Consider the following 23,006-nt stretch of genomic DNA (forward strand, 5'->3'; position numbering starts at 1 on the left):
CTTCTCTGCAGTTGCTGACGTTAACTTGGAAATAGTTATGTTTGACAAAGGGCTAGGTTCCAGCTTCAGCAATTTCTTTTTTGGTATGTACTAAATTCTTACTGTTCTTAGAATAGACATTCTGTGCTCTATTGTCTTATAAGTTTTTATTATTGACTTAAGGTCCAGTTACCTTGTGAAAGAACATTTTATTTCCCCCAGTAGTTGTACAGTTTACAACACCCTTAGGGCTGTGCCTCTTTATTTGTATTTCATATGTGAATTGCACACAACCTGACTCCAGATTGGCTTCACACTAGTGCAGTGGCACAATACTAAATAGCTTTAAATTCCTCTTATTTATACAGCTATTTTATTTGCTATTTATATTTCTCAAAGTTAAAAAAAAAAGAGAGAAAGCTTTAGTTTATTTCCTATTTTGGTTGTCATTAATTCTACACTCTGACAGTTTCATTTCTGCCCATTCTGTGAATTTCACATTATCGAGGTCCTGCCACATTCCTTTCCTTCTTTGTGGCCAGTGTGTGTAAATGTGGCTGGGTTGCAGAAGTGGGGTGAGGAGGTTGTGATGACAGCATTATCAGCATGGGGAGAAGAGTTTCTCTGCGGGGCTGTTAGAAATGGGTTGTGTGCACGTGTGCAATTCAATCTAGGCTGGGTAAGAGTGCAGAGTTGCTGTGATTGACATCCCCAAGAGCCTCCTTGTAAAGCTGGAAAACTGAAACTCCTTTCTGGACTCTCTGCAAACTATCAACCCCTGTTCTGGGAAATAGCTCCCATCTGGAGCAAGAAGAATGTCTCCATCATGTCGTTTTCTTGGGGTCTTTGTGGTTCCAGTTCCCTTGACCTTTCGGTTAATCCTCCACAGCAATGAGAAGTGGCAAGAGGGAATGTTGTGTGAACAGAAACAAAGGAATGAGCCTCTGAGGCTGTGTCAACTCTTATCAGTGCTTTCTGGGACTGGGCGCCCTGGAAGGTCATGGCCGTTGGTCACAGATTGAGGACTTCCAAAGAGACTGAGCATTTCTTTGCAATCTGCTGAAGAATTTTTAATAAGAAGGTCTGTCCTTAGGGATTTCGTTGCAATCACTAAAATTGTGCTTGGAGGCTTCCTAACTTGCACTTTGGGAAATGACTAGTCATTAAGTGGCCACATTAAGAAAATAGAGTACAATGACTGCAGAGTAACAGGTCTTTACTTTGAAATCCCCTGGAGAGCTTTCTGGCTCAGCATATAACCTGTCAGGGAAAAACTCTTAGTAGGTTCTGTTGTTCCTGTCAGTCAGTGACAAAGGAATGGAGTGGGGTACATAAGTTAGGAGACCCCCACTTTCTATGCTGGCATGTTCCTGCAGGGGAGGTGTGTGGGCTGGCTGGCCATGAAATTGTTCAGGTGGTCCTTCCTCCACCACGATGGTCGATTGCCTAGGTCATGTGTTAATAAAGTAGTGCTAATATACATTGTTTATTGTGTACCTCCTATGTGATAGATACAATGCTTAGCACCTCCTGTGCTTTATTTCACTGAGTTCTCTCAAAAATGAGCCGCTTTAATGATGAAGTCACTGAGGCTTAGGGAAGAAGGTAAAGCTACTGGCTAAGGTCATATTGATTGAGGCAAATTGAGCCCAAATCTTCCTGGCTTCCTGACCTCTGCTGCTGCTGTGTAAGGGAGTGCTCACACATCTTTCTGATTCTTTTGTAAGAAGGTGAAATGAGTTCTGGGGGCTTGACAGAATGGTGTCCTGAAACAGCACAATACCAGGAGACGAAAGACCCTGTTATAATCTTCACACCACCTCTAGGTGGTCTGACTACTTGGGACAAATGGCTTAACTTTATGCACCTTGATTCCTTATTTTTGACAAATCAGTTGGATGGGGTGAACAGTGAAGTTTTTCCAGTTGTGATATTTTAGCTCACTTCTAATGAGCCTCACTCTCAGTGAAGAGCAAATCTGATGACTACCTCAGACTGCATACTAGTGGTTCCTATAATTAACCAATTTGTGCACTTGATGAACGTTTGCCATGCATCTATGAGCCAGCCTGGGTCAGAGTGAGGAGTACATTTCAGACCAGTTTCTTTACTCATATTGTTTGCAGGGCATAGCTATGGTCAGCTTATTTATGCCAAATGCTGTTCTCGTTTTACTTGTGACAAGTGTATGGTTACATGCTCTTATTCCTTGGGAGCCACATGGCTGACAACACAGAATGAACTGCGTGTGTCAGTGGCTGCTGTCTGGCCTTTCTGGGGTCACAGCGGGATGTGGACCACTTACCTGCAGGAAAGCTTTGTGCTCCCATTGATGAGCATTTGCTACATTGAAGAACTTATTTTAAGCATAGAAAGGTGGCAGTTCTTAAGCGAGCCTTGCATTGTTGCCAGATGTTAAAAAACTGAACATGTGATTTGAGAAATGGGAAAATCAAAACAAAACAAAAAAACCTGTCATGATTCTACAACATGTTCTCAAATCTCTGAGCCACCTGAAAGAGGTGTCCCCAATTTGACCTCATAATTCTACTATTTAAAAAATAAATAAATAAAAGAACAAATCCCTGTCTTGAGTTGATGAAAAGAGCATTGGAAGAATTTCATAGGAAAATAATGAAAATCATTTGTAAATGAAAAAGATAAACTGACAGAGGAAAAGTAAGAGGAATTTTTAGCTCCTTCTCATATGCTGGGGGAGAGAAGGACAAAGTGCCCAAAGTGCTTACTCTTTAGAAGGACTTCCTCAGCTCTCACTAGGTGGGACACTGTGCCTCCTTTACTCCTGGGGACTGCTGTCACCACTAGGCTATTTCAGTAGTAGTGAAGTTCATAGGTTTTGGAGCCAAATTGCAAAGGTTCAAATCTTTTTACCACTTGGTAGCCAAGCGACCTCATACAAATGACCTAAGCTCCATGTCTTATCTGTATAAAGGAGCTCTCAGATTGTGAAAATGAGATAATAAAATAGCTGAGCACAGTGGCTGGTGCCTTGTTGTTATTCTTAGATGGGAATTTCTCCTGCTTATAATCTTGCTTCAAAAGTAAGTGTGTATATATACATGCCATCTGTCATTTCTGGTTCTAGGGAATCTGTCTGCTGAGACATGTGCTGAATGTGTACAGCTCCTAAAAATCACTAGGAAACATTTGGATTGAGTGACCTTTCTTATTGGATGACCAGGCACCCTGCTATACTGGGGACTGAGAAGTTCCTTGGGATATGACACTGAGAAAGTCCCAGGCAAACCAGGATGAGTTGGTCACTCCAAAGTTGGCTAAGTCCTTGCTTTTTGGAGTGCAGAGAGAAAGCATGACACTAAAGCTGGCTACAGGGAGGAACACCCATGTAAATAATGCCAAATTAGAGCAAATTAGAGCAAAAGGGGTAAGAAGCCTAACTCACTAGCCCTAACATGACACTACGTGGAGTGCCTTTCTTAAGCAGTGGCTTTTAGCCCTAGCTGCCCATGAGAACCACCCAAGGAGTTTTTTACAAAAAGAATACCATTGAGTGGTGTTGCACTCCTGTAATACCAGCTATTTGGGAGACTAAAACAGAAGGATTACAAGTTCAACACCGAATAGGGCTATAGCTCAGTGGCAAAATGCTTGCCTAGCATGTGTGAGGCCCTGGGTTCAAGTCCTTGTATTAAGGTGAAGTGGGGGAGCATTGAACATTGGTGTTTTTTAAAGTTCTTTTGGTGATTCTAATGTGCCATCTAGTTACCTATGGGTACAAAATGACTTATATTTTCCTAATTGACAAATTTGGAGTTCCCCTTTCTGAGTTTCAGCTGTGATGATTTGATATGATGGAAATGCCTATGAGGTTTTATTAATTTTTTCACACCGGGATTTCCACTGGAAGCATATTCCTTTGAAATGATGGAGTGTTCTTTTTACTTTTATCTTTTCAAATTTTATTACCTTTTCAAATTTTTTATCATTTATTTATTGCCCTCTTCTGTGAGGGCAGTATACTTGTTGGTATACTGCCTACCTCAAGGAGTATGGTTTCAAAACTTGAGGAAACTCAAGGGCTAATTGGAGTGGAGAAGGGACAGTGCTATTTCTAAGGAGAAAAAAAAATGTACTCCCTCTTTTTGTGCTGATTTTTGCTGGAGTCAGGTGTGAAGGAGAGGAGTGCTTCCTTCTGATATCCAGGTGGGGATGCTGGCTGCTCAGGGATGCTCAGAGTAAGGTGGAGGGGGTTAGGGGCCAGCTGGCCTGGATGGAGGAAGGGTGCGTAAGTGGCACTTTGGGAGGAGGGGTCAATTCTCCTTGCAATGTCCTGAGTGAGGGGCAAGCTCTGGCTTTCCCAGCATTAAAGAAGGCAGAGGAAGCATGCTTCACAAATTACTTGGCATCAAAAAAAGCTCTCAATCTATGAAAAGTCAGGTAGGAAACCGAAATGCATATTACTATGTGAAAGAAGCCAGTCTTAAGAGGCTACGTACTGTGTAAGTCCAACTATATAACACTCTGGGGAAAAATCATGTTTTCAAATATGAATTTATATGCACCATGGATAAGTTTAAAATTGTATTTATTCCTTACAAAAATAATGGGTCCATGTTTGTCTTGAAAATACTGCAAAGAAAAGAGAAGACAAGCACCTGAAATTCTACCACTTCATAGATAAATAACCTTTATTGATGGTTGGGTGTCAGTTATTATACACATACATCTTTCTGCCAAAAATGGCTGGATATTATTTTTGATAAATGGTTTCTTTTCCATTTATTAAAGTTAGATGAACCTTATTCTGTTACTAAAGATTCTTACTCAATACTTTCACCCACACAATAAGCTTTTGTGAGGATTTTTCACAATTATCCTATTGTTGAACAATTAACATTTATTTTTCCAGGTTTGCCCTTTCAACTATTTCAGTGAATGTCCTCATGACTAAAAGTTAAGAAAATAATATAGCTGGGTCCAAAGCTAAGGAATTTATGAGACTACTGATCATCATTGCCAAATTATTCTACAAACTGTGCTCTCGTACACTGGTGCTTTGTCAATACTAGCTGTTCCCCTCACCCACCCCATCTTTGCTGATTTGATAGGCCCCAAATGGTATCCCATTTTATCGACTTTGGCCACAGTTAAGACTGAACATATGTTCAAACATGTATTGACTGTTAATGTTTTTCTCTTAAAAATTGCTTGTTTGTGCCCCCACACACATTGTCTCCTGGGGTTCCTCTTTTTTTTTTTTTTATTAACTTTTAAAAACATTTTTTTTTTTTTGCCACAAACACTATTAACCCTGTCATATATACATATATGTAGTGTGAATATTTTTCTCCTTCATTTTGACTATTTATAGTGGGGTTTTAGAAACCCATTCAATACCTCTGTGTTTTCTGCATTTCTTACTTACCTGGCACTGATAACATTGGGTTAAAGAGATAATAAAAGGAGACTTGTATCCTCAAAAGCCCCCCCCCCCCGCCCAAGGCACACTGTAGTCATCCAGTGGAAACATCTGTGTAATTGCTGCACTATTAATGTCTTTATGGCTACCTCAAAGAACTCTGAAGAGCACAGTTAATTTTACTTGATCATTGGCCCCTTATGAATCTGGGCAAATGTTTTACTTTTTGGCGAGGGTATCCACGCCAACTCATAGTTTACTATGTGGTTGGCCAAAATGATTGAGGTGTTTGTGTTTTTTTAAATCCATCTGAAAGAACTCTATGTCTCTCTACCACTGAATTATGGCATCTTATCTCACAAACTTAATAGCAACTAATGGTTCTATATCTAGATAATGTGACCCAGCTGGAGGTCCAAGGTATGCAAAGCTTGTGTTTTAAAACAAAAGGGTATTTTTCTCCAATCAGTAAGCAAAAGTGATTTTTTTCAGCTATAAAAGGACAAGAGGTTTTGAAACGATCCCACTGGGCAGGGTTTCCTAGACTTGTTTTTTTGGCAGTGGGCCATAGAGCTAAGCCTGAGTCTTCCAAACATCTTCCATTTTTGTAGTAGTGTGAAGAATTCACTGGCTGAGGCCAGAGTCACTTTATGGTGTGATGATTAATGCCCAGGGTCCCCCTGACGTAGAGGCAGCCACAACCAGACAACAGTGTCATCAGCAGACCATTGATCAGTGCATATTGAGAACTAAAGACATGATCCTTTCTTCTTTTCCATATAAGTACCTTTGTTTCTCCTTCAGGGTTGTATGTTTTCCTCCTTAAGTAAATATTGGATTTTTAACACGGAACATAACAAGAATGGCAAATGGTCTGTAGCTTCAGTGAGAGGTTGCCAAAGATATCTAACTTAACGAAGATACTGTTTCATCCCATCTTGAAGTTTTAACAGCTCCGTGGCATGGGTCTCCTTTGTTGATTTTCTGTGTATGTTTCATTGTCCTGAAGCCAAGATTTCTGTAGTCTATTCTCATTACTCCGTTCCAAGAAGAAATTGTCCACCTCTGGTTCCAATCTTGTTTCTTAAGACATTGTTATTGCTAATCAGATACACACACACACACACACACACACACACACACAAACACACACACACAAATAACAGAATGGTTTGTCCCAAAACATGTACAGGGAAGCAGCACTATATAGATGCTTTCTGTGAATTACCAACAAAGTCAGCAGTAACAACTGCCTGCAGTTGTCCTTGTCACTGCTCTAAATACCTAGGCATCTGTAGCCTCTTAATCCTGGAAGTAACCTCATGAGGTAAGGACAATTGCTGTCCCCATATTTCAGATGAGTGTAGTAAACAAAGTAAGTGGCTGAGCCAGAATTTGAACATGAACAATCTGACTCTAGAGCCTGCTCTTTTTTTTTTCTTTCATTTTTTCAGTGCTGGGGATTGAACCCTGGGCCTCATATATGCTTGGCAAACACTCTACCACTGAGTCCAGCTCTTTAACTTGATTTAATTAATACAACAAGATCACAAGATTGGTCATGGTGTCTCCATTCTACAGATGAGAAGCTGCAATCATGTTTCACACACCTGGGAAAAAGCAGAGATTGGTCAAAATCCTAATTCCAAAGCCTTCCTCATGAATTCTTTACTTTCCGAGTTCTTTTGAATGCAGGGCTTTATCCTCTTCACAGAAAGCAAACAGCTGGCTCAGAGACAGATGCTTAAGTGGGCCTGCAGCACATTCCTCTGGGTTCTTGTTGCACAGGAAGCTACTCATTTAGACTGCACTCTTTATTTGTGTGAATGACGATAAGAATTGCCTCTTTTTTCTACATAAATAGCTGTAGGATTTGGCGTCCAGTTCATTCCTGCCTCAGGGACTTTGCATTTGCTCTCCCTCAGCTTGGAACCCTTTGTCCCCAGACCATGGCATGACTGACTCCTTCTCAGGTGTCAGCTCAGATGTCATCACCTCAGTGAGATTGACCCTTTTGAGTTCTATCAGTCTCCTAGGGCTTCCATAAAAAATCCTCCAACTGGTTGGCTTGAAACACAGAAATGTATTGTGTCATAGTTCAGGAGGCCAGAAATCCAAACCCAAGGTGTTGGCAGGGCTGTGCTTCCTCTGACAGCTCTAAGGAAAGGTCCTTCCTTGCCTCTTCAGCCAAATTCCTTAACTCTAACCTCTGTCTCTGTCTTTGTATGGCTTGTGCCTCTCCATTTCTCCTCTTATGTGGCTCCTCTTCTTTTTTATAAAATCACTTGTCATTGAGTTTAGGGCCAATCTGAACATTTCAGGATGATCTCACATTAAGATCCTCAACGTAATTATACCCACAAAGACCATTTGCCCAGATATGGTCGGATATGAATGTTGCTTCCAGGGCAACATTCAACTTAGGTAAAGTGGCCTTTGTTCCTTTTATGCTCTGTGATATCAGCATCTACTTTAATTTCTTCAAAGAACTTGTCCTAATTTGATGCAACTTGTTCTGTTATATCTGTTCTTTTATATGATTTCTTTTGTCTGTTTCTATTTGAATTCAGACTTTATAAGTAAAGAACTATCTTGTTCACTGCCATATCCTCAGGATGTAAAACAATGTATATTTCAGGGATCTCTGAATATTTATTGAATAAGTGGATGAATTAAGGATATTGTTGTCTAATGTAATATGTCAGTTTGGCTTTTTGATTCCTTCAGAATTTTCCAGGATTTTATGGTTTTTTGTTTGTTTGTTTGTTTTGTTTTGTTTGCTTTTATGTTGTTTGAATTTCAGTCAGCAGTTGTTTAGAAAAGCAAAAATATTATGGACATAAATTTTACTCAGTGGGTAATATATTCAACCCTTTCCGTATAACACTTTCTAACTCGTCTTGTTAGCTCCTTTTGCTCTTGCTTCCCCCCAAGGAATGAATTCAAGGAATGAATTCTCTACACAATCTTTGATTTTCCCTTAGGCTCTGATCACCTCCGAGAGAAAGATGGCCTCTGGGCTGTCTTGGTCTGGCTCTCCATCATCGCTGCCCGGAAACAGAGTGTGGAGGAAATTGTTCGGGATCACTGGGCCAAATATGGCCGCCACTACTATTGCAGGTGAGAGGAAGGGAGGGTCCCTGCATGCCCCCTGGGGAACTACTCAGAGAAGTTTTCTGAAACCAGTTGACTAGAATTTTAAGAAGGCAGCGTCTCTCAGGAAGATCTGAGGGACACTGAGGCTGGAGCTAGACCATGCTGGTAAATGGTTGGGGTGGTGTCAAGGACCACCAACCTGGAAGGTGCAGATTTCACTTCCCTTCACGGCATCCTTCTCTACTCTTTTTATCAGTGCCTATAAGGTGGGCAGCCATCAGAGGAGATGTGAGCTGTAGAGCATGAACAATCCCCTGGTAACCATGGTGGCTGGGAGAGGAATGCCCTCAAATAGAGGCATTTCCTATTGGTTGTCCACCCAGAGTTATCAAGGAGCAGGGCAGGAACAGAAGCTACTACAGTCTGGGGGCTCTCATATTCTTCTTTCTACCTTTGCCTTTACCTCCTCATCAGTGATTCAGATGATGTTCAGGATGTCCAACCTGGCACCCTTCGAAGGGGCCATGTGGTTCAGGAGTTAGAGATTTTGCTAGAGGTTTGCTCTCAATAAGAAGAGACAGAAAAAATGGAAATATTACCTGGGAAGGAGGGAGACGAAAAGATAGTAGGTAGAGTAGGTGATCTCTATCTCCTTCTTGTTATTGAAGTGAGGGTAAGAATATTCTGGGGGCATGGTTACTTGCTGGGTGTGTGAACCTAGTACCAAGCCATGGTTTAGAGGCAGGAGTGGTAAGAAAGAATGCTAACTGTGGAGAACACAGGGTAGAGGGAGGAAATTTGGGGGTTGTTTTAGAGATTCTGTCTATTAAAAACATAGATTGTGACTCATTTTGTTTTACTCTTGAATAGTTAACTACTTTGGAGTTCAGTTGTATTTCCAGAGCTTAAGGGACAGAAAGAGAGCTTTAGACTTTAGCCTTATAAGGTGATTGTTTCTTCTCTCAAGAAGCCATTTACTTAGATAAATATCAGAGAATAAAGAAGACTGTGATAATATTTATTAAAGTCAAAGAGATGGCAATGTTCTGAGAAATGTAGACAACACCACAATATTCTGGGTTCCTATTTAGTCAAGAAGAAGGACTATGTCAGCCTGCATCATCTCAAATTATTCATTGCAACCTCAAATAAGGATTCTCAAGACAGGAGGGAATTGTTTTACTTGTCAGTATTCCTAACAAGTGCCCTAGCCCCTTCATTCTTGTGGGATTTGGGTGGGTGGGGGAGTGAATCAGCACATGAAATTTTACTATTGTATGAAGTTCTTCTAAAAAGTTCAACTAGATAAAATACATTATGTTTGCCAACCTCTAGCTTAATGAGATTGCTTCGAGTCAAAGATGTGTTCCTCATCATTTGTGGAATGATTATGTAGTTTTCTGCAGTGTTTTGAAGAAATGGTGTTAATGATAAGTGTATTTATAATATAGTTCATGTTTGTGGCCAAGTGCTTACATGATAATCACTTTTCTTCATAACAAATACCATATTAGAGAATAATATGCAAGGGTGATTTAATTTCTCATAGGATGTGAATTATGTTTTAGGTTTTTATCCAAAAAGATCACAGAGATAAAAAAAAAAAAGGCGGAGGGAATAGGTAGAATGAAAGATAAACATTTCTTTCAATCCCAGCAAATGGTTAGTTGAAAGGTGTTTGTGAAACAAAATGATTTCTAAGCCAGACAATTTTCTTGGCAGGGAGGAAATAATAAAACAATTTCAGTTTAACTAATACGAATTCTGAAGTTGTATCTGAGAAAATAGCTCAATTTTCCTTGTTTGAGCTTACTCCAGAAGGAATTCTCTATTTAAAGGTTTTATTCCTTGAAATGTGTTGCTGTTGATGGTGGCAGGTAGAAGGAGCACTGAGGGGGCTGGGGCTATGGCTCAAGCGGTAGCGCTCTAGTCTGGTATGTGCGGGGCGCTGGGTTCGATTCTCAGCACCACAAAAAATAAAATAAAGATGTTATGTCCACCGAAAACAAAACAAAAAAAAATTAAAAATTCTCTCTCTTAAAAAAAAGGGGGAGGGAACTGAGGGGAACGTTTATTCCATGTTTCTGAGATTCACTTTGCCCCTGTCTCCGTTGATTCCTGCTTCTTTCCTTTCTTCCTTTCCTTTTTCCCATTTCCCTTCCAGCCTGCTAGCATAGCATCTTCTACATTCCAGAAGTAACAGAACAGGAAAGCCAAGGTCTGGGCCCTACTAGAGTTCACTGTGGTAGATAAAGACAGACAACCAGTAAATAAACCAACCAGATAAATACAGACTGTATAACTCTCAAAAGAAAATGTAAGGCATGATGAAAGAAGGGGAGAGAGAAGCTCTTTGGGAGGGATGGTCAGAGAGGCCATTTTCTGGAAGTGACAATAGTTTTAAAGATTGAAGGAAAAGCAGGATATGATGGCACACTCCTGTAATCCCAGCAACTCTGGAGACTGAGACGAGAGATTAAAAGTTCAAAGCCAGGCTGGGAAACTTAGCAAGATAGATGTGTAGTTCAGTGATAAAGTGCCCTTGGGTTCAAGCCCCAGTATCTCAAAAAGCAGATAAAGAAAGACTAAAGGAAGAGGATGAAACAGCTTGTCGAATGCACCAGGTATAAAGGAGTCTAAGAACACACCAGGTGGAGGGAGCTAACAGGAAGGGCAAAGGCCCAGAGGAAGGAAAGGGCTAAGGAGCCTTGCAGACTGGAGAGGTGGGCATGGTGGCTGTAGCGAGTAACAAGGGTGAAAAGTGGAACAAGTCAAGTAGGGCAAGTGTATATCCCACAGTGGATCCACTCGGGCTATAGTTTTAAGTTTTGTTCTCAAGATAATTAGTGTTTCAGGAGTGAGTTAAGGAAAAGGGGTGACATGATTTGACTGTTGTAAGGCCATTCTGGCCCTTTGTGGGGACTGGATTGTAAAGGTCAGTAGGCAAATGGGAGACCGATTGAGGGTGTTCTTCTCTGCTTTCCTTTCCTGCAATCAGAACCCAGGATTAGACGAGCTTGAGGGGTCCACCCGGTGGTCGGTTCTCTGATGGGGTGTTTGTTCATCCTGTGCCCTGCCTTCCCTCACTAGGTTTGACTATGAAGGGCTGGAGCCCAAGGCGACATATTATATCATGAGGGACCTGGAGGCCCTGGTCACAGACAAGTCCTTCATTGGCCAGCAGTTTGCCGTGGGGAGCCACATCTACAGTGTGGCGAAGACAGACAGCTTCGAATACGTGGACCCTGTGGATGGCACCGTGACCAAGAAACAGGTACTTGCTAGAGAATCAGCAAAACAACCTGGCAGAGATGGTGGACAGGATGTCCTAGAACTGAAGGAGTGTTTGGAGCTGATCTGTTCCAAGCTCTTTATTGTACATATTAGTTCTCTGCAACCAGGATAGAGGAAGCCTTGGTGAAGGTCACCTCACTAGTTAGTGGCAGAGGGGAATCAGAACATGCACCCTCTCTGTCCAGTATTCTGTCCACTTGTTAACTGATGGGCCAGTGCCTCAAATAGGCACAGACTCAGCATTTCCTTCTGTGATGTTTGCAGCCTCGAGGTCTTCATCTGCTGTGGCCATTACTGGTATTAGCTGTGGAGAAGTTACTCAGAGCTCAAGAACACTGTCCTTGGGACCCCCCAGTGCAGGGATGTTTCACCTTCTATTGCCTTACGCCATTGAGGACTCACAGGAGCTTAGTCAGATGGATTTGGCTCCCCTCCTAGGAAAGAAACAGTTGGAAAATTTGCCCAGAAAACCCCCCAAAAAGGAAGGGTTGAGGTTGTGAATGATTATAGTAGATAACTGGTGAAACGAACGACAACTTCTATTCCTCTTTGTGACATGTGTAAGAAACATTAGTAGTTATTATAATTATTGTTCTGTTCAGTTTTGTTTATTTGTTGGCTATGGCAAATATTGGCCCCTCTGAGAGCACATTATAGGCATTAATTTTTGTAATTTATATACCCTGAGTAATGTTAAGAGAGTGCAGTCCCCAAATTCCTAAAAATCTTAACTTTTTATATATTCTTCACAAGTATAGACAATAAAATCAGGCAGAAACTGCAGGCCTTTGGGGACTAGATATAATGTAGTTACTTATATTTTAATTTGACTAGAATTTCCGATATCCTCCTTGTCATATGATCCCCCAACTCGCAATAAATCCACATACCTTCTTGCTATTCTCTTGGTACTCTCTCGGGTCTACTTAGTTTTATAGTGGTCTTTTATCTCCATGAAAATATCAGTCTTTCATTATAGAAGCCCTCTGATGGCCCAACAAACTGATTGTCACCTCACTTTGGAAAGATAAGGGTAGTAGAGAAAATCATGGATAAGGAGCTAGGAGACTCAGCATCATATCCTGCCACCTACTAGTTGTGACTTTCAGAAAGTTGCTTAATTTCTTGGGGCCATCATTTCTTCCTCATCTGTAGAATGCTTACCTCACAGAATTATTTTAGAAATAGAATGTAATCAAATACACAAAAGCTCTTAGCTATCCTTTGTATAAAAAGTCCCTAATACATTTTTATATTTGTGGAGTGTTTTATTCAAGGACTGGAATGCATTTGCTCTGAAAAAACATCAGTGAATCAATCTTTGGAAAGTTGGGAGCCTAGCTGGCATCTCTGAGCCTGTATTTAGATGTGGATTTTCCAGTTGTGTACCACGTGCCCATTTCCATTTTATACAGGGCTTTCTGGACAAACTTCCCCCAAATTCAAGGCTCACTTTGTTTTTGTTACTGCAGGATTCAAGAGACATAAAATATGTGCTTTCTAAAGTATCCTCGGGAGGTTTTGTTCACTGATGAGGAAAACTTGGAAACTGTCCCTTAGAGGGATAGGTCTACTCAATGCCAGGTTCTGGACTTTATCTGCTCATGAGAAGCTTGTGTGTTGAGCTGATTTGTTTTTTATGTTTGATCCAATATCACTCTACCTTTTATCTTCCTCAGTACAATCAGTATTTAGATACTTTTCCCCCAGGATGTTCTGTAACCATTCACATCAGGCTAATTTCACAACCCGACCTCAAGTTCTGACATCAGTTTATTCCACTCCCCTTTGTCTCCGCTACCATGGAGATTGGTTTCCATTTTTATTCTGGAATTTATTGAATTTTTTTCCTTTCCATACTCCTTCATCTGATTGGAAATATGACTGTAAATAGATAAGTGTTATCAGGACCTTTTTGTTGTTCATTGCTCCAGATTTCAGGACCCTAGTGACATCTTCATTGGCTGGTGGCCCTGAGTCACACTGGAGCTTCTCTGCAGTCTGGGTTTGGTTCAGTGAGAGTGTTGAGGAGTCAGTTAACACCAGCAGCATCTCCATGATCAGCCAGTCACAGATGATTCTTTTCACCACTGTTGATCCTGTTGGCTACACAAGGGTACACTGCATAGACAGGCCGTGTGGGATGTCGTAGCATCAGCATTCAATTCCAGGGATAGTAAGTCTGGATACACTATAGGTAATATTGTGCAAATGAGCACACTTTTTGACTATAGATACCTAAAAGACATCTGAATTTACTAGGATCATTTCAAAGTAGTTATACATTACTGTGGCACATTCATTGATAAGAACTTACCAAATATATAATTTTAATTTTTTCATAGTACAGTTTTTATATACATATATAAAAGCCTTATTGAAATATAATTTACCTACTATACAATTAACCCATTTAAGCAGTATACTTTCATGATTTCTATATTTATAAAATTGTGTGGGCATCAGCATAATTAATTTGAGTATTTCCACTGCACTATATGAGGGTTTCTGTTTTCCCATACCTTTGCTAAGTCTTGTTATTTTGGTTTCTTAGCATACTTCAAGACAACATATAAAATTATGGATTATTTTAAAATTCAGATAGAAGGAAATTTAATCTCCATAAGGAAACAGACAGATGCCCTCTCAACCCAGAGGAAACAGGAGACCATAAGGTCTGTGCTAGTTATGGGAGGCTGATTGCTCTGGAACTATTTATTCAGTATTCTACTGTGTTGCAATCAGACAGGTTGGCTTTGTCACTCTCTAGATTTGTGATTTGGGGCACGCTACTTCTCTGAACTTCAACTTGAAGGTTGAAGGTAATAATTATCATGAAGGGTAATGAAGAAAGTTTGAAGAGAATGTTCTAGAAAGTCCCAGGTACAGTGGCAGGCACCTAGTCAGTGCTCAGGAAATATCAGTTCCTTCCCCTTACAGAATCCTTGATTTGATTATCAGTGTGAGGAAAGAATGAAAGGGTAAATTTCTCTCTTCTGCTCTCTTATTTTCCTCTTCTCCCTTAGACACACAAGTAACATGCATATGTTTTTGAAAATTGTCTTCAATATGCCATATTGTTAGAAAATATTCCTCCAAATTCTTTTGTTTATTCTCTCCTTAAAATATTTCACAGTTAAATTTGAGATTCAGATTTAAAAGTCTCAAAGTAGTGGGAGATTCCCAATTGCCTCTTGTTTAGTTTCTATTCTACCTACTGGTGGAAAAAAAAAAGTACACAACAGAAGGATTTTCAGCAACAGTTTTTTAAACAATGTTTTAATATTCCTGTTTTTTCAAGAAATTATCTCAAAGCACAACATTCTGTTGCAGAGCATCCTGTGCCTTAGGGTGCTACCACAGTGTTTATGAGCAACATCTAAGAGTGCAGGTTTAAAGTCAGGAAGTCTTAACTATGTGTCTCAACTCTTCCTTCCCCTTGTTCCTCTCGGGCAAGTCATTCAACCTCCCTGTGCCATCTTTTCCTTATCTGAGGAGATAGCAATAATAATTGGGGCCAGTTCATATAGCCATTTGGAGAATTAAATGAAATAATACATGTACATTTTTGGCATATAACAAATAGGAGTAAGTACTTAACTAAAATTAGTTTGTTAAAAGAGCATCCTTGGGAAAGAAAGATTTTGGCATTTAATGAACTACATATGATAAGAAAAGCAGGGGAAAATATACAACTTTGCAAGTTGTCATGTGAAGATATGAGAAGAACTCTTTAGTTTCTGACTCATCTGTGCATTGATTCAAACTCACATTTCCCTGTCTTCCCTAGAGAACTCCCCCTGCCTGTCACCACCAGCACATACACACACTCTGATGCAGAAAGGGAAAGGTTTTTTAAGGCAGCTTAGTCTCTCTTTTGTCCTTAATTTGAGGTCAGAGTCAGGAAACAGCTCATGGAAAAAAAGGCTGTTTCATATACAACTCTAGAGATAAGGCAGAAATGCTTCTCCAACAAAAATGAAATTAAAATCCTGTCCAGGTGATAAGCCCCTGCTCAACCCCACTGCTGTGGAGACGTTTAGAGAAGGCTATCCTGTGATACCCGGTGAGGGTCATTCAAGGAGCAGGAAGGAAACCCTGAAGTATTCAACCCCCAAGTGTGTTCCTAGGGATCTTTCCAACCAGACTGGGGCTTGCTGGGTTTCATGGCATTTGCCATGGCTGCCTCCAAGTGTCCGATATATTGGTGATGTTGGGGAGCCAGAGAGGAGTTGACCCATGTGTTCCATGGGTCCAAGAGAGATTGATTTAGAAATAGCAATTTAACACGGCTTGATTCTATTATACTTCTTTGTTTCCATGAGGATATATCACTGTATATTCTCAGGTAAAATCTGAATGAGTGGTTGATCCTCAAAATGAGTGGGAAAAATCAGCCAATAGCTTCTATAAAAGTAGGATAACAGTTTGATTAAACTTTAAGAAGTTCCCAGGTATGCCTTGTAACAAGATGAAAAAGATGCGAAAGGTTAGGAAACTCCCATGTGCCTAAAGGGCAACCTTTCTTCAAGGGTGAATCAATTGTACAGACATTCTGAGTTTCCTTTGTGCCAGGCAGGGTCTCTTTCCCTCCACCATCAGTATGCAAACAAACATTATCAATACCAAGATGGCAGCTTATCATTATCTCCTCCTGTTATGCTTTGTATATGAGGGGTTTCCCAGTGAGTTCATGTGATAGACAATGTAGGAATTTTCAGAGGTGAAATGACTAGATTATAGCTGTAACCTAATCAGTGGATGTATTCATTTGATGGATTGATAATTTGAATGGGCAACAATATTGGGTGGCAATTATAGGCAGGTGGGGTATGCCTTTGGGGCTTATGTTTTGTCCCTGGCACCTTGCTTGCTCTCACTGCTTCCTGGATGCCACAAGCTGAGTAGTTTTTCTCATGCCCTTCTGCCATGATGTTCTGCCTCACCTCCAGCCCAGAGCAACAACAACAAAAATGAGCTGATCATGGACTAAACATTTGCAACTGTGAGCCCAAAATAAAATTTTTTTTCTCCTCTAAATTTTTTTTGCTCTTGTCAGGTATTTTGATCACAGCAACAAAAAGCTGACTAACACAGAAATTCATCCTAGGCCTGGGATTGTTGCTGCGACTAACCTGACCACATGATTCAGAAGCCTTTGGGACTGGTTTGTAGGAGAAATTTGGAAAAGTTTGGAGATTCAGGCTGGAAAAATCTTAAAATGTTGTAAGCAGAACTTAATGGGTGATTCTTCTAGGATCTCAGAAGACTAAAATGCCAGTAAAAATATACACAATAATGACTGTGCTCAGGAGATTTCAGATGGGTCTGAGGTATCTATTGAAAATGGAACTGGAGGCCACATGTGATACATTTTGGCAAAGAACTTGTTTACATTTTGCCCATGTCTTAAGGCTTTCTATGAGGCTGAATTTAAAAGTGATGGACAAATTAATCCAGAGGAGGAAATTTCAAGACAGTACAGCACTCTCACCATGGCATGGATGTTCTGGAAGATTTCAGCAAGGTTAACTGTGAAAATTAGGAACAGAAAGCAAAGAGTAAAGACTTTTAAAACTTTTAGTTGGGTCAGAAAAGAAGCACATGTAATATCAGGGCCAAGGAACTTGTGATTAATAAAGAGATTATCACCACTGAAGAGAAGCTAAGTTCTTTGTACAGAAACAATAGAAAAGTTGCAAGTTATTTCAGGAATCAGCAAGACTACATCCATGACAGGCTCGAGGGTATAAAATTTAGAACTCCTTTAAGAAGAAACAATGGGGGGTGCCCTGCTCACAAGGGGGAAGGGCTAGAAAACTGTTTGTCCAGGATTTGTGTCACTACACTTGGCTGCCCTGGAACTCAGAGGTCACTATAGCTGCGACCCTGGGGGGACTAACTTACTGCTTAAACTGGCTGCAGACCTTGGCATTGTCCACACGATGCTGGATGCTGGTTCTGCAGGAATGCAGGGTACTGAAGTTAGGAGATCATAGAGGCTTCCACTGAGATTTCCAAAAGAGATCTGAGGGGCCAAAGTGTAGCAAGGTTAAAATACCTTCAGGTAGCCCCTGGAGGGGGCAATGGGTGAAACTCTGAGAAGGGAGCCAAAGCTAAAATGGAGACCCCAGGGACTAAGAGATGCCAGCAAAGAGGAATGTCTGCCAAGGAAAGCTGCTGGTAGCACACAGAGCCACTGAAGAGAGAGGCCCTGTGGGCAGCAACCAGAAAGGTCAAAGGGGCATGGCTGTCTGATTCCTTTAGAGATCACATCTCACCAACATGCGCCCTAGCTGCTGGACATGGAGCTATAGGAGTGGTTTGTCCAGCTGTGTTTAGGTCTTGTTTTGCTCCCATCCCTTCTTTCTATGCCCCTATTCCTTCCTTTTGGAATGGGTGTATTAACTCTTTTCGGATATATGTATCTTGCTTTGGTGTTTATAGGGGCTCAAAGCCAAGAGCTTCCCTTGAGTCTCAGAGGAGACTTTGGACTTGGACTTCTGGGTGATGCTGGAACTGTTAAGACTGCAGGACTTTTGGAGATGAACTAAATGCTTTTTGCGTTGTGAGATAGACATGAGCTTTTGGGGGTCAGAGGTGGAATGTTATGGTTAGTATATGAGGTGTACCCCAATAAGCTTATTTGACAGGCAATGCAGGAATATTCAGGAGTGAAATGGTTAAATCTCATGACAGCTATAACTTCATTAGTAAATGAATCCATCTGATGAATTAATAATTGGAAAAGAATACTGTTCTGAGTGGTAACTGTAGGCAGGTCGGGCATGTCACTGGGGGCTTGGCCTCAGAGTTTATATGTTGTCCCTGGCACTTGCTCTCATTCTCAGTCACCAGGAGCTGAGCAGCCTGCCTTTGCCACACTCTTCTTCCATCATGTTCTGCTTCACCTCAGGCACAGAGCAATGGATTTGGCTAACCATGGACTGAACCTCTTAAACTGAGCCCCAAATAAACTTTTCCTCCTCTAAGTTGTTCTTGTCAGGTATTTTGGTCACAGCAACAAAAAGCTGACTAACGTACCTTCTCACCTCCTACTTGGAGCCTAAGTCCTAGAATTTCTGCTCAACACCCACAATTGTGAGACTTACCCATCTCTTATAGAGGAACCCTCCAGTCCCGTTGTTATGAATGAAGGACAGGCTGATAGAAGTGGTGCCACAATGAGAGATGGCCTAGTGTCACCATAATGGCATCAATCCAGAACTATATTACATTTGAAAATTTGCTTTGAAATGAGAAACCTTGATACTTCACAAGCAAAACTGAAGTAATTGAGTCTCTTTCCATGACTAGTCTGACTCCTGTCTTTCTATTTAGCAAGCTCAAAAATGAAATCCCACTAGTGCTAAAGGCATTTGCAAAGTAACAGTTCAGCTGATATTAAAAACCTGATGAAAATAAATGCATGCCAGTTAGCTGATGTGGAAAACCAAGTCCAATTTGATTATGTCAGGCTAACTCTGGGCATATTAATACTTCTTCAAGTTATGCAGCCTGCATGGAAACATTCTGATGTTCTCACCCTGGAAAAAAGAACCATTTGAAATGAGTTCAAACAAAAAAGCACACTTTGAAGACTAATGCTAAAGTCTGTTTGCTTTTGGAGTTATTTTAATATGCAGTAAGGTGTCTGCAGTTTTTAATTCCTCTACTTGGAAATCATAAAGAAAGTAAGTTGGCAGTCTGAAAATCACATTTTAGTTTTAGCACATGGTGTTTTAACATGTACCTTGTTGCCACCAAACCCAGGGCAGCAATACAGAGAAGCTCACTGAGATGTCATCATCCTATAATGGACACCAAGTGAGGTCAGCTGGGGAGTCTGGGTCTCCAAGGCTGAAGTCTTCTCTCTTCAGGCTTAACTGGTCAACCATCAGCCCTCAACTTTGTTTTATTTATTTATTTATTTATTTTTAAATTTTATTTTATTTATTTATTTTTGGTACTGGGGATTGAACTCAGGCACTCAACCACTGAGCCACATTCCCAGCCCTATTTTGTATTTTATTTAGAGTCAGAGTCTCACTGAGTTGCTTAGGGCCTCGTGAGGTTGCTGAGGCTGACTTTGATCCTCCTGCCTCAGCCTCCCAAGCCACTGGGATTACAGGCATGCACCAAAGTATGATATGTCAAGATCATTGTACTGTCATGTGGAACTAATAAAAAAATAGATAAATAAAATAAAGATCTATCAACAACTAAAAAATAAATAAACAAATAAGCTGGGTGCAGTGATGCATGCCTGTAAGCCCTCAATTTTGATCACATCCTAATCAATGAACCTAATCAATGGCACAGTGATAATTTATCATTGTCTTTATTATGCTCCATTTGCTGGAGTGTGGTTTATGCATCTGGAAGCAGAACTTTGGAAGTCATTTCAGTCACACTGATTAGTCCACATTGAGTTTAGTTAAATCCAAAAGTTATAGTACCCTGATAAAGCTCTTCTGTGTTCAAAACCAGAAATGTTTAGGACATGGGTTGATAATCACCACATGCATTTTGAATACATGAATGTAGGTTTAAAAAAATCATTTTCTGTTGCAAATTGTGATGTAGAAAAAAATTATGTAATAAATAAATATTCCTTTTCTAACTTAGGATTACATGGTGAAGTTTGACTCATTTATGTCTTCACCCAAGTGCTTACCAAACACTATGAGACAGTCTGCCCTCTTGCATTGAGGATCCATAGCATACAGAATAGATGAGATTCCTTCCCTCTGCATTCAGTTTAGCAAGGAAAACAAACTGATATTAAACTTGTAATTGCTATCAAGTTTATTGAACAGTATTGCTGAGAAAGAATTTACTTGGGTATGCATTCCATGGGGAACTATCTAGACCAGGATTCTAGAAATCTCTTTATGGAGAGGTGATAGTTAAATTGTGCCTGGAACAATAAGTAGGAGCTGACCCAGGTGAAACCACTTTATCAGACTACCTACTTTTCCACAATTGAATGTGGTCAATGTGGTTGTTTAGCTTTCTAGATAAAGAGCCAGTATTTCTTATAGGCATTCTCAGAGCATGTTGTGATAGCTATGGTTATAATTCTCTACTTAATTGCTTACTCTGCAAACCTTTAGTTGTAAATAAAGACAATTAGGTTATGTATTGTCCTAATATGCCTCTTGGTATGACATCTTGAAAACCATGGATTAAAAATATTTTTCTAATAGCCACTATTTCTGAGATTTTTCTATTTATCCTTTAAGGGTCAAACACATAATCAGTGCTTTATAATAACCCACTGACTGATTTGAAAATGGGGTGATGGAGATGCTGTTTCTGGTTATTTGGGAAGTCCTCATTCCCCTGTTTCTGATTAATTGGAGTCGTAATGAATTACCTTCTCTTGGCCTAAATGGATAGTTCAGGGACTATCTTAGTAACTATCTAAACCTTCTGCAATCAGTTACTTCCTACTAAAATGCTAACATGTCTGTGTAGTCAAGAGGGTAATCATCACCAGGAAATACAAATATAAAAGGAAAAAGCTGCAAACTATCACAGGAACTAAGAGAGGAAGCCATGCTGTCATCCAGGTCAAGGGCTTCTGAATCCAATACGTCCCAGAACTGGGGCAGGTGCTGTGTGAACAGGGATCAGCAGTCATTTTGGTGGGGAAATAGAATGTGTGTACCTACTTCTGTTGCTCCATATCTGACAGTGGAAGTCTTGATGAGGAATAAGTTTTAAGTCTTTATTTCCTCAGTAGCCCTCTCATCATATAAAGTTTTTTGTTTGTTTGTTTGTTTGTTTTTTGCTAGGTACAGGTTTTAAAAGAACATTTTAAAAGATCTTTGATTTCCTCAAATATGTCTTTCTAAGTGTTAACACCAAGTTAGCTGGACAGTTGTGACAAAAAAGAAAAACACTTACAAAAATCTTCTCTAGCTTAGAGGAGGGCAGCTGGGTATGAAGGTACAGTCAGTGCACTGCACAAAGGCACTTGGTCAAATACAGAAGAATTACTGAAGTCCAGTCTAGCTAAGAGGAAAGATGCTTTTTGGTAATTTGCCGACCCAGGGGAGACACCTTTTTGAAATTCATATGAAGGTACTGCATGGACTAGCTGCTCCCTTGCTCAGCTGCATTTGAACTCATGCTCACTGTTAATTCTATGACTTAAACAAAGAAAAATGGGCAATTCTATGTAATGTGTGTGTGTGTGTGTCTGTGTGTGTGTGTGTGTGTGTGTGTGTGTAGAGATATGTCTGTTCAATCCAAATCCCCTGCTTTATGGGCTGCATGCTTTCTTCTACAAAATATGGTTCAGATGTTACATAGCAATATTTTCACCTTGAAGCTTTCCAGATAAATCGTTTGGGATTTCCTGTGGGAGAAAATATCTGAATTAAGCTCACAGAATCTCTCTTTTCCAAGACTGTCCTGTCTCCAGGTTCACATGCCTGGTGTGGCCAACTGACTGTATAAGTGACATTGTACCAGATTTCAGGGCCATATGCTGTTTCCCCCTGGAATTCATCCTACATCGATATTTGACTAGGTCAGATGCTGCCAAGTAACTGTTGGTAATGTACAGTTCCTCCTTCCCGCCTGGCTGCAACATGTCCTGAGTCTCCAAACTAACATCTGGCAGCACTGCATGTATTTAGCAACTTGCAGATTTCTCTGCATTGATTTACACAAGGGCTTAAAAAACCAAACAACAAAAACCCTAACATTCATTTATCAAACGTTTATCAGATACTTACTCTACTTAAGGCTTTGAGCCAGCTTTGGGGACCATACAAAACATATGAGATACTGTTCAAACAATTTCACACGAAGGGCCATGGATGAACTTCAGCAGTTTCATATGGACCAACATCAGATCACAAACCTGCAGTCAGAAAACGTAGGCTGAAGTCCTAGGTCCTGAGTTCACTAAACATGTTTCATTGAACATGTTTTTTTGAAACTCTTTTTCTTTTCAGTTGTGGCCTGGATGACACAAAGTTCCTTCTTTTAGGAACTTCAGGGTCTAAATTGGCTGATTATGGAGGTCAGGGTCCATTGCTTCAAGATCTTTATTGTCAAAAAAGCCAGTTCAGGGGCAGATATAGAGAAGGAAAAGGGCATGAGATCTGTGAGGTCAGCAGTGTTTTCAGAGGGCATGACAACGTTCCTAAGTGAAATTAATCTTAATTCTGCCTAATTTACAGTAATTATGCACCATCGCATCATAAACCATCAGTGTTAA

The 23,006-nt window shown here is 40.4% G+C and overlaps 1 protein-coding gene across 1 annotated transcript in view; it reads left to right on the forward strand.

The window, feature by feature from the left end:
• The window catches only part of Pgm5 (phosphoglucomutase 5), a 164,638-nt gene that overhangs the window by 103,810 nt on the left and 37,822 nt on the right, over positions 1-23,006 (forward strand). The window contains exons 8-9 of the mRNA XM_076846040.2: positions 8,365-8,500; positions 11,567-11,750. Coding sequence (XP_076702155.1) covers positions 8,365-8,500; positions 11,567-11,750 — 320 coding nt within the window. The remainder of the gene's footprint in view (positions 1-8,364; positions 8,501-11,566; positions 11,751-23,006) is intronic.

Source organism: Callospermophilus lateralis, chromosome 2, assembly GCF_048772815.1.
Source record: "Callospermophilus lateralis isolate mCalLat2 chromosome 2, mCalLat2.hap1, whole genome shotgun sequence".
NCBI lineage: Eukaryota > Metazoa > Chordata > Mammalia > Rodentia > Sciuridae > Callospermophilus > Callospermophilus lateralis.